The sequence below is a fragment of the Haemaphysalis longicornis genome, unplaced genomic scaffold (genome assembly GCF_048455015.1).
Source record: "Haemaphysalis longicornis isolate Haplotype H1 unplaced genomic scaffold, Haemaphysalis longicornis Haplotype H1 scaffold_115, whole genome shotgun sequence".
Lineage (NCBI taxonomy): Eukaryota > Metazoa > Arthropoda > Arachnida > Ixodida > Ixodidae > Haemaphysalis > Haemaphysalis longicornis.
The window spans coordinates 717421-729896 of record NW_027526220.1 but is presented as its reverse complement, the minus strand read 5'-3'; the positions used below and the strand labels follow the sequence as shown (position 1 = coordinate 729896).

The following is a 12476-nucleotide window of genomic DNA, read 5'->3' as shown; positions in this document are numbered from 1 at the left end:
GCAACCGTGAGAATTACCGTCAGAAATTTCTCACGGCAGTCGCCCCTCATTGCCTAAGAACGCTATCCGGAGATTCTATGGGACAAATATTCCCTAAGACGCCGTGTTTGCAGCTGCCCCTTTAGCGCTGGAGTATAGCACTCGGTTTTAAAAGAGAAGGCTCAAGTTTGAGTCCGACATTGCGATGTTTTTTTAAATGCAGAGCATTTCAGTTGTTGTTGTTAAATCTTTTATTCAAAAAGGGAAGGCCGGAGGCCTTGAGGGGGAGTTGGGAGGGGAGGATTTATGGTTGAAGGGGGCTCGTATGAGTTCGTGGTCTTCGGGAGGCGGCATCAGTTTTCCACAGGACAATTGTTCAGCATTGAATGGTCCATTCACTGGTGTAGGCCATCGCTATATAATTCGCGCTAGACCGCTCTTAGTGGCGAACCGTATTATAAGGTTAAGGGTGTGTTCATCTAATGTGAGGGGGTCGATACGGGTTGAGGGATCTGGGTTTGGGGAAGTGAAATTCCGGTATCGAGAGAATTTGGGGCATATCCAGAGTAGGGGGTGCACATCAGCCGTGACGGCTTGCTGACAGTATGGACATTTTGGGTTGATGTGGGGGTAGTACCATTTGCGAATTGTTTCCGGTGAAAATGTTGCATCTGTATAGAATTTGTTAATAAATATTTCTTGGGTTCTTGTAAGGGAAGGCCTGTTGGAAACGTGATCCTTCGGCGTAAGTTGCTTGAGTCGGAGTTTCTTTTCGTGTTTGTACCGGTGTATGCGAATGGCGGGGGGTACGCTGATATTTTCGGTCGTTTCCAAGCATTCAGGAAGGTCTGAAGGCTGGGCGACGGCGAGGTCAGCGGAGGATAGGAAAGAGCAAGCCTCCTGCGCAGCTTCGTGGGCTGCCTGATTCCCCGGTGCCGCCAAATCATGGCCAGGAGTCCAGTCTATGCGGACTTGAATGCCATGCAGTTGTAGGGTCATTGATTGCCGGATAATTTGGTTTACGGAAGGGTGCGTTGAAAATGGTCGTCGAAGTTCTTGAAATGCTTCGTAGCAATCGGTTAATATTCTGATCTTCGCTGGTATAGGTTGATGGTGGTCGTACATCAAGTAGTCAAGAGCATGGGTAATGGCAAGTAGTTCCGCTTCCGTGGGTGTTACAGGAATTTTTGAGTGTCGGTTTCCTGTCACCCGCGTTGACGTCCGTAGTCGTAGTCCGCACCGTCGTTGTCCGCACCCCTCCCCCTACACTATATAAAAAAAATACTATCCGGCGTCTGGTTTCGATCCCTCGAACCTGCGGGCGGAACGCAATGTACATGGTGCTCTACCCACTGCGCCACAAAGCCGACACAGAATGGGAGGCTACGAACGCGCCTTATATCCTTGACTCATTCAAACTACGTCAAGAAGCTGCTGATACAACACATTCACTACCACCAACTCCCCAAACACTAAACGTTAACGCAATACACCCACCCCCTATGCGACGCATTTACTCGAGTCCCCCTCGCGGGGAGATGGGCCCAATTTTTCTTATCTTTCGGAGTTTTTCGGGCATCGCGATTTTGTTAATGCTTTTTTACTCTGTTTTTTACTGTACCAAGAAATCGACGCATATACAGGAATTTTAGAATCTGTTGAATTACGTTTAATATAGGTTCCGTTCTGTGCCGTTGGGCTGGGTTAGATTAGGTTTGTTGCAGTTTGCTAGATTTGGGTAGGCTCTGCCGCGTTCGGCTCGGTTACGTAAGGTTCGGTGAGGTTATGTTACGTTAGGTTACGTTGGGACGTAATATTATTCAGCAAATTTTAGGCCAGCCAGCTGCTTTTATGGAAACTGCCGTGAGAATTTCCCGGAGGTAATTCTCACGGCTGCCGTGGGATTAGACGCAGAATTATGGGCTCACGTCGGCGTTCAAAGCGGTCAAGTTGCTTTAGTAATGCTTGATCAGGTCGCTACCGCCGCTATCATCCAATTGCGCAGCTTGTAAAAGAGGCATCGGTGGTGGAGAGGAAAATAACAGTTGAAAAAGCTGTGTCGGCTGTGGCGAGGAGGAGCGCCGCAGCTGCGCTGAGTAAATCGCCTTCACTGGAATGAAAACGGGGGGGGGGGGGGGGGGTGTGTTAGACATATACTGCTTCGAAGTAAAAAGCGCTTCAAGAGACAAATCGGCAGTCTTTTGCTTTGTGCAATACGCTGTCTTTTGTAAAGTTCTGATGTTCTTTGTCACGAAACCAAGCCACCATTCAACACAACACTTGTTAAACGAAAACTAATAAAAGGAATGACGGCTTTAATCGCTGCACACAATACATTATAGTTCTGATTGGCAGTTCACAATACACGGGCAGAATATTATAAAAAAATTCTCTCCCCTTCCGCCAAGACAATATAACAAATAAAGACACGCCTACCGGATCCATGTGGTTTTTCTGCGCCCACCAGCTCGGGGTGATCCACTGATGCTTTACCGCTGCTATTCAACACTTCCGATATCATTTCCTTGTCAGCAGCTACCTTTTCCGCTTCAGGACCCGATTTTTTTGCCTCCTGGGCACGCCGCGACCACACATCGAGAAATTGTCGTTTGCCTGCCACTTTAGCCACGTTACCACGGCTAACGCTGGCTCTGTTACGATCTCCCTGGTAGTGGCTCCTCGGTCAGGTCGTGTGGCCGGCGTTGAGGATCTGCTAGCGTTTCTCCCAGTGTATATATATATTTTTTGTTCGTATGTTTGTTTCTACTGCATTGACTACCTCCTATGTAATACCCTTCTGCGTGAGGGCCTTTAGGGGTACTTTGAATAAATAATATTGAATAAGTATGCGTCCGTTGGTCCTGAGTTGGATCAAACATTGAGGCCGACTAGATCGAAGAGAGACATTATGTACAGAAATTTACATTGTTTGAGACTGGGTGAACAGAGCAGTGCGCTCCTCCGCGCGAGAGATTAAATAAGCACATTGGGTCCGTTCCCTTTCACCCTTTTTATTTGATGTGTTCAGGAACGCACCAATCAGAAAAACCCATTGCATGGCACTGAAATTGACACCCATACACTCACAGAGAGAGGGCAGCTTTTCCACTTACACAGGTGGATCTCATGGGGCTACAGACAGGAAATCTGTCTCGAAGGGCTTCGGACCACCGAGGCTGAAGGCTGTGGGGATCCTGACGCCCAAGCCATTGCGCGATCACTGGGTTTGTGGCGTTGTGCGGCGCTTTTCCCCTCTCTCCCCGAGATGCCGGCTCGTCTCGGCGCCACTGTGCACAGCCGATCCGTCGTCTCAAACTCCTGCCTGAGGTGAAGCCTGCAGAGACCGTTGCGGCGATAAAACACTGTCACGCAGCGGGCGCTCCGCCCTGGTAGCGGAGCTAACCTCATCTCATTGGTCCGTTTGAACGATGCCCGAACCCCACTCTCGCCGGGACGCGAACGCGCGCCCTGCGCGGGAGTCCGTTCGGGGAGACGCTTCCAGGACGCTGAAGGCGTTGGCCGAAGGTATGTGACGCTTTCTTTACCAGCCGGCTGCAACTCTGTTGCGCCGGCGAAAGCCCACCAGCCCTTCCGGCTGCGGCCCGTGCCTAAGGCTGCTCCTGTTGCCCCTACGCTTGCATATAGTAAGGCCGTACCTACCACTTGACGATCACGCGGTGCGGTACGCGCCTGTGAGCGATTGGGCCCCGTCTCCCTCGCTGCTGCGAGCCGATCAGGCCAGCACAGCGACGCGCGCGCGCACAACGTGCGCGCACCCCGGAATTTGCCCTGACAGAAGAGTCCACTGGCTTTGCGCCGACGACGCGCACACTTGCGCGTGGCGCCCCATCGCCCCTTTCACCTTACGGGAAGTACGTACCTGTACTGTAAATTATGTAATGGGGACTGTAAAATATGTGACTCGAACGTTAGTATAAAATAAACGTCTTCCCTCCGTACCCTGGGCATATTCCTTTGTCGCCCTCTTCTCCACCTGCCCAACAGAGGCGGTGTTAAGTTGGCGCGATGGCGTTTCAGTATCGTGAGCGTGCTCAAATAGCTCGAACCCGCGGTGGTTCCTCGCAGTGTGCATGAGTGCATGCCTTGTGCAATGCTAGGGTTATGCATATTGTGAGGTAGAGAGACCACACGGCTCAGGAGGACGCTTGGGACCCTCTCTGGTAATCCGGCGTTGGGCGGCTCGTTGAAGAGCGGCGTCTCGGATATGCCACAAAGGTTCCCACGATGAGCGGCACACTGCCTAGAAGACAGGAGCGCTTAGCCTGCCACTGATATGGACGTACCGCGTGACGCTTTGTCACCCCCTCCGTTAGGTGTTATCGGTCATTAGGGCAGCCTTCTTTGGCGTGCGCTTGGGTGCCCGTGAAGTCGTCGAAAACGGCTTATGTCCACAGCAGCATGGGTTGCCGCCGCGTCATTGTGTACAAAGCCGCGTCGTAACCCATCGATAAGGGTGGGCACTCGAACGACGGAAGGCTTGAGTGGTCAAACCCGAAAATATCGATGACGGATTTCGCAACACCGCACGTCGATATTAACACTGGGATGTTCAAGCGCCGCGGCTTCCAGAAGAATGTGGACACTCAGAAAAACAAAGTACAGCCGCCTATTGCTAGTGGAGAGGTCGAAAGTCGACCTCTCCACAAGCAATACACTCTCATGCGCAGGATGGGGGCTGATTGAAGTAGGCACGACAGGGGAGAAATACACGGGAGGGACGCTGGGCTTTTGTACTCTTTTTGTCGTTGAGAAGCACGTTGTCGATGCTACTGCGAGACTGTCTGAATCCAGTCATCTGTAGGGCATACACGTTCCGGTTCGTCAAGTCCCAGTCTAGGCGAACAAGAACCATTTTCTCCATCAGCTTCGCCACGCAGCTTAGGAGTGCAATGGGCCGTTAAGACCCAGTTTCAAAGAATTTTGCCTGGTTTGAGTACAAAAATAACGCGACCACGCTTCCAGCCCTGTTCAAGGCGGCCAGTTTCACAGCTGTGGTTGTATGTGCTGAGAAGGGAGCTCTTATCTTTGTCTCAAAGGTGCGACAAAGCTGCATAGCTGATGCCATCTGACCCGGAGTAGAAGCCTTGTTTACGGAAGACAAGGCAGCAAGTAGTTCTGCCATTGTGAATGGCTTTTAAAGGAGCCATGAAGAGAAAATACAACTTCGTTTAATTTGAAAGAACTAGGATTCAGTATCTCACTCAGCTCCATTACAGCCACAAAAGATGTTTTTTTAACGAAAAAAAAAAGCAAGAAGTATTTAAAAACTTTCAAAGTTGGCGCCACAGTGACGTGTTATGAGCAAGAACAACGTCATACGGGCCAACAATAAAACATAATTTTCAGTGCGTTAACTGGACGTTAGGATTCAAGTGATGTGGTCAAATGGAACTAGAGGCCTCATTACAGACGTCCAGTCATGTGTCGTCGCGACAGGTCCGCTAGGCGGCCGCCAATGCACAAACCAGGTTCCGTGACGTCATAGAAAAGTTGTGGGAAATTGGCTAGGGGGTCGCGACTGCTTCACACGTTTTCTTTCATATCTCCGTTATTTGTTCGAAGATTGCGATGATATTGGTATCATTGTTATCGGAACTAAGCCGTCTTTCTAATAAACCCAACTTGTATTTTGTCTTCATGGCTCCTTTAAATGACGTTAACATTTGCTGATGGTAAAGACACTGCTATCAGGCTGGCAGGTAAGACTGGAGCCCACAAGGCTGTGATTTTGGCCCAGAAATCTTCAGTGACGTCTAAGAAACAGCCATTCACAAAACGACACGACAGCTTGGAGGCCCGGCAACAGATTCACGGCGTTGCTTTGTCTGGAACGGCTGCCGGCACCACCGCGGTGTTGGCGCGCTGGCTTGGAGTCGCCGTCAAACAAAATAAATGGCTCAGCTACAGCGCACAGGCGTGGGCTCGGCACCCGTCACGAAGCTCTTGCACCGAACCGAACCTCACTGAAGCACGGGGCTCTCCATTCAGGAAAGCGAGCTGTGAGCTAAAAGGGCCGAAGTTAGGCAGGCAAGGTGTGTTGCCTTTCGGCCGCTGCATTCATGCCCACACGGCATCATTCCTTTCGCCGAAAGTAGGAACAATGACGCCCTCATGTTTCCATGTTGGTAAAGTAACAACAGATATCAGCAAGCAAAATCCTTCTCAACACGTGCGACTAAACTGATTTCCGTCGATGGGAATTCTAGCAGTGACACCAGGTGTCACCGGTGAACCAAATGAGCAAAATTTAGTTTGTAGTGGTTCCGTCGACGCCGCATGATGTGCGGCTGTTTCTTCACCGTGGAGCAGTGGGAGACCGCGCTGCTCAGCTCCGATACCGAAGTGCAAGTCGAACTCGTTCGGATGGCTGAAGACGCCGCCGGGGTCCAAGGACTCCTGGCTGCCGCCTAAAAGGGGGAAGAGGACCGAGGAGGATCTCCAACCTCTTCCTATTCCCACGGGGCACACAATAAAGTTGTTCTCTCTCTCTCTCTTCACCGTAAGAGCCGAAACAAAAGAGAAGAATGGAGGGGACGAACTAGTGCATAAAAATCCCAGGCTATTCGACTCTGTGAAGGTGGATGACCAGCGAAGAATTTTAGCACACGACACTCATAAAGGTCACAAATTAAATGTAAAAGGCATGAGCAACGACGACAGAGAAGAATCTGAATTCCAAATGGAGAACAGCAAGTTCGTATACTGAACTTTGGTATATAATGGGAGTCCAGCCTTAAAAATCCTCCCATGCTATTAATTTCGGAAAGGAACGGCACCCTCGTGGTCAATGAGGTCAACGATAATCTGCAACAGCTTCGACATTCACGTCGGCTCTTCTACGGTACAAAGCGCACGCGCACAACCACACGAGGACGAACGAACGAGCGGCGTAGCCTATGACGTGTCTTTCTCGCTCCGAGCAAGTGCTGCCACGACACGGCGAACACTGGAGTGCTCTTTTGTGGCCAATGTTGGCCAATCTTCATAAGTTGGTATGCTTGGCCAACGCCGCCTGTATTAACATTGCCTGACGCGTCGCGCGCTTTTCAATGGGAAGGGTAGGGACGTTTACTTCAGGCACTGATCCGCTATGTGGCGCGTGCCGGCGGACATCTCGCCTTACGTCACTGCTCGCGAGTCGCGAACGCTGCACCCACTTCTACGACGTGTGTCTGTCAGCTTGCCTGTTGGGCCTCAAGGGCCGTTTCGCTTACATCTTAGCCGCGACGGGGCGCTAGTTCTGTGGCGCACCGGGGATCTCGTTCAACGTGTCGCTCGCTTCATACTTGCTGCGTTTTTCCAAAGATAAAGACGGAGGTGGACTGAAATAGTGTAAGAACATACTGATTGTCGGGTAGACATATAGCTAACAGAAAAACGATATTTTCGGATGGGGAAGCCAATATTTTAGTGATATTTTTTCTTTCTGGAGTATTTAGAGAAGAAAAAAATGCGTGCACGTTTTTTGTTCAGGCGCTCACTTCTACGATTATTTTGCAATAATATCACGTGCTTGTAAACTTCAGAAAATTATAGGAAACAAATGGATAAGCAGCTATGATCCCGCCACGCTGTCCGGGCGCTTCTACAGTACAGTCCTCAATTTTAGAAGTGCGTACCGATGCGGAGTGCGAACAGCGGGGTCAAAACAATACCTAAATGCGGAGGGGATAGAGGTGGGATGCCCCACTCAGAAAATTTCAGGGCCTGTGATCCGAGTAGATAAGCGCGCAAAGCCGGCATCAGCCTGCGGCAGCGCAAGGGATTTTGCTTCGTGACAAAGGAAGTTTTATCAGTGACAGACAAAGACAGACAGGCATGGTGAAAAACAAGAACGCGTAGGAGCGCCGCCTCGGGAACGCTAAACAAGCTTTCCACTATTTTGCATAGTTTCCGAGAAGCGGCGCTGGCTGGCGGACACGAAAGCACGCTGGAAGGCTACGGAGCGGGGAAGGGTAGGAGAGAGCAACAGGAGAGTGGATGTTTGGCCATTTTTTGCTCACGCGTTAGTCAATGTTTATACAGGCGGCGTTGGCTTGGCTTGACAAAAGAGCGCTCGAGGCAGGCGGGGAACGCTGTTTCTTTTTTCTTTTTGGCTAATATTGGTCAATCTCCCTAAGTGGGTATCTCCCAAAGTAGGTATGCTTGGCTTGACGAACGGGCGCTCAAGGCACGCGTGCATGAGCGCTCGGCATTTTCCTTGTATTTTTAACTGCGAACACCATACACAAACAATTTGCTCAACAGCTTCATTGTTTAAAAAAAAACGCAAGATATATTGGAAAGCTTCTAAATTTTGCTCTGAGCTACGTCATTAGCGGCACATGGAGGGAACACTAAAACTCAATTATCAGTACGTTAACTCCACGTTAGTATTCAAGCGATGCGATGAAAGGTAACTTCAGTACGAAATCGCAGTCATGTTTATTGACGGTGGCTTTGACCGCTGGCCACCCCACCAAACGTACAAACAACATCTGGTGACGTTATAAAGACCCGTCGAGAAAGTGGTCGCGGTGTGTCGCAATTATTCACCTGTTTGCCTTAATGCCTGGGTTACTTGTTTGAAGTTTGAGATAAAATTGGTGCAGTTGTTATTGCAATGAAGAAGTCTTGTCCCCGGAGGCGGCCGTTCGCCTAAGTACACCGGTGAAAGGAGCGAGAGAACGCAGCTAAACGAGTGAATAAAAAAGCAGCGAAATTCACCATCGCCGTCAACTCTCCCATTGTACAGCCGCAGGTACGAGCAGCGAGCCAACCCGCAGAAGACAGAAGACAGAAAGCATTCAGGCAGATCGAAAAGCATATCGTCTTAAAGGGAAACTGCGGTCAAATTTTCGCCAACTTAAAAATAATGCCATCTAATAGTACAGACAAAAATAGTGCAACTGCAAAACACTCTGTTAAAAACAAGAACGCGGGCGACGCAAACGGCTCATCACGGTTGGCCTTTTCGGAACAAAAACTTAAGAAAATTTAGGCGTCGATTAAGGGCGTTCGGACGTGACGTAGGGGGTGGAATTGAAGCGGGCGCATTGGTGCTGGCGGTCCCTCACAGCAGCCTCCAAATACGCGCAGTAGCGTCGCGTTTCGCACTGTTATTTCCACAGAACTTTCACTAACATTATGTCGAGGCTAATGGAGTTAGGTGCAATTCCGACTTCGCGGTGCTATCAAACGAGATAAGCCAGACTGCCGGCAGCTATTTTCGCCTTTATACCCGTGCTACATGAGCGTTTGGAAGGACATTTCAGTCGAATGGCCTTCGAAATTTCAAATGTCATCCGAACTGTAAGGAGTTCTGTCGATTTACACGACCATTCTCAAAGGCAGTTGAAAGTTTCCGCGTTCGCTCGCCATGTTTTGGTATCGCCGCTGCTACCATGTTTCGTTCTTGGCGAAAATTTAATTTTAGAGTTAAAATGGACAAAAAAACAATTATTTGTGATCAAATTGACAAAGATCTACAAGCGCGCGCACTAGACATGCACAAGGCAGCCAGTTTCTTTTTGTATTCTTTCGCACCGCCGGTGTTGAGAGTACCAAGTTACATCGTAATCGTAGAGCGAGTGACAGAGAACGAAAACAAGTGAAAAATTATGAAGATCTTGCACTTCAAACAACAAGTTTCACTCGTAAATAATTGTTTTTGTTATTACAGCTTGCAGAAACTGAGCCCAAGGGTACGACCGTTCGTGTTTCAAAGGCCTTTGAGACTCTCAAAGGTCAGTTGTGGTGCTCCTTTGACTCAAATGGCATTTCAACCAAAGGCCTTTGAAAAAAGATCGTGTAGCAGCTCGAAGGTGTCATTTGAGTAAAATGACATTCGACTCGAAGGCCTTCGAAACGCTCACCCGCCGCAGTGGCTCAGTGGCTAAGGCGTTGCGTTGCTGAGCACGAGGTCGCGGGTTCGATTCCCGGCTGCGGCGGCCGCTTTTCTGATGGAGGCGAAAAGCGAAAACGCCCGTGTGTACGAGATTTCGGCACACGTTAAAGATCCCCAGGTTGTCAAAATTAACCCGTACAATTTTCAAGGGAGACTCATATTTTCGTCTTTGTAACGCTGACGATGATGCTGTGAGGTTTTTATGAAGAAATGTTATTACCATCCAGTCTCTTGTAGTGCGGCATATCTCGAGTGCGGGGTGGCAGAATTACTACATGTTTTTCGTCCTGGTTTCCAATTCTTTATATAAACAAAAGTTCCGTTCTGGAAAAGAAAAAGTTCAGCTACGGAACGGAAAAAAATAATGGTTCGTAACGGTTCATAACGGTTCCTGTTTGCCTGCATAAAAAATTGAAAATTACGAAATTGGTTAAAACATAGTGATGTTGATTATTATTATTATTATTATTTGCAAAAAATGTAGGCCATTAAAAAGCTCAACTTTCAGTTCAGTTCAGTTCAGTTCAGTTTATTCCCAGAAGCATCTGGACGACTTCCTGGCTAAAAGCTGCTCGAGCAGCTTGACAAAGGAATCCGACGACACTTAAACAGTTCTTGTCTTACAGCTCTTGATGGCGCAGCTACAAGTTTCCACTATATCCGGAAAAACTGCATTGCGGCAGTTCTCTGTTTGAGGCGCTGTCGTAAATAACAGATGTTCAAGCACGATTTGTTCTGGAGCTCCTCTTTAGGATGAGGTGTACAACTTTTAGGGGCCAGAACTACAAGTGGGAAGCCTCCTAAAAATCAGCTTGCAGCGCGCGCACGCTCAATTTTTTTAGTATGCTTCCTTGGTCTGGAACAGAAAAACAAATTGTTAATAATGAATTGGGCGCGATTCAAAATCGTGCTGTACGCTTTGCTACTAACTCGTGTTGTTATGATATTAGCGCTGATTTTAGCGCTGCAAGTTTAAAAGCTCCCTCGCATGGGACCCTGTAAAACTCCAGCGCACCTTTTGTAGGTGTTTATTTTAAGTGCGAATGCACTTCTTAAGCGAGCCTGAATCGTCCGCCGCCGTAGTCCGCATAGCAACAGCTGCGGGTGCGCGCGCTCCTCGTCTTCCCTAGCAACGGGGGGAGATGGGCGCGCGCTGCCTGGCCGCGTCCCCATGGCTCATTCTTGTTGTTGTTCCTGCTGACATGGCACATACCCACGTGGGGGATTGGCCAGGAATCGGGCGTGAGAAGGGCTAATGCACCCGCTTAAAGGAGTACTGACACGAAATTTCAAAGCTGAGATCCGCTCTAGCAATCAAGTACAACGACAACACAAATAGGTGTCTGTGAATAAATGCATCTTTCTTTCTTTGTAGTTGTGTGTGTGTGTGTGTGTGTGATCTCTCTTTCGCGAACATTACCGAACCGCGCAAATTGAACTCGTGCATTCGCACTTTCACATTCTTCCCCTCGGGGAAATGCGGGGAATTTTTTTTAAAATCAGTTTCTCTGTAAGGAGGTAGCAATGGATCGACATCAGTACCTTTAGCAACCCCCCCCCCCCTCCGTATATATCCAGAGGAAAGGATAACAGCAAGAAAAATCACGCATATTAATGCCGCACATCCGCATTCTAAGCGTCATTTCTTTTAAAAGCGGAACACCCTGACCAACTCTGTGGAACTTGTCACCGCCCATTCTCAAACGTTTTCCGCTGCGCTCAGGCAGCCATTGCGCACAAGCACAACTTGACTTGTAGCTGTTTCCATTGAGTGGCTCACAACAGTGCCTTAAGGAATCTGTAGGCATGTTAAAAAATGGCGCAGCTAGCACTTGTTATGCAAGGCTGGGGGTCGACCTAGCTTCTTTCCACACTGACACGGGATCCTAAGAGAGAGAGAGGGAGCAGCAGGACCACAGCAGTGCAAAGCCGTTTTGGACGGCATTGTAAACCAAATACCATTAAGGTATGCACAGTCCTTAGCCCAGTTCGGCGTTGCCAGCGGCCCGGCGAGCGTGATTTAGTGGGCGTCTACCGCCCTCCCTATTCCCCCTCTTCCCCCACCAGCGACCTTAGGTTTTCCCCTTCCTAATAAAATAATTTATCATCATTCCGTAGCAATCGTCGTCATCCCTTTCGTCGTCGTCTTCCGACGGCGCAGCCTCATAGGGCAAAACATCTTGTAGTGCCTCCTCGCCTCAGTAAACCTCAATTTCTTCGTCAGCTGGTCGTCTGCATGTGGATTGTGAAGGGATGGCTGGACAGATTCGTCGCCATCGCCTTCGGCGAGACGGACACGTGGCGCGCCGGTCGCTGCTCGACGACGACGAAGAAGGCGGGAGCTGCTCATGTGGCATAAGCCCACGCGCAAGCCTGGACGACGCCGGGAAGTCGCCACGATGCACGCGCTCACGTGCTCTCTGGTTTTCTGTCTTCGCCGGACGGATTTGTGTCGGCCTAACCAGATCTGCTGTTAACAAATAAATAAGCACAGCCAACTGCGCACTGCGATTAAGCGGAGAAGTAATCCCCGACCATCGAGTCAGACGGAAAGAGTACAGATGCAGACAGCAAGCCTGCTTAAGGAGAG

The 12476-nt window shown here is 49.4% G+C and overlaps 1 protein-coding gene across 1 annotated transcript in view; it reads right to left on the bottom strand.

Annotated features, from left to right (window-relative positions):
• Positions 1-259: 259 nt before the first annotated feature.
• LOC144161473 (uncharacterized) overlaps positions 260-12476 on the bottom strand; it is a 103047-nt gene continuing 90830 nt past the window's right edge. The window contains exons 4-5 of the mRNA XM_077692128.1: positions 3093-3313; positions 260-2089 (exon numbers count right to left, since the gene is read on the bottom strand). Of these exons, the coding sequence (XP_077548254.1) occupies positions 3290-3313 (24 nt within the window). The 3' untranslated portion in view covers positions 260-2089; positions 3093-3289. The remainder of the gene's footprint in view (positions 2090-3092; positions 3314-12476) is intronic.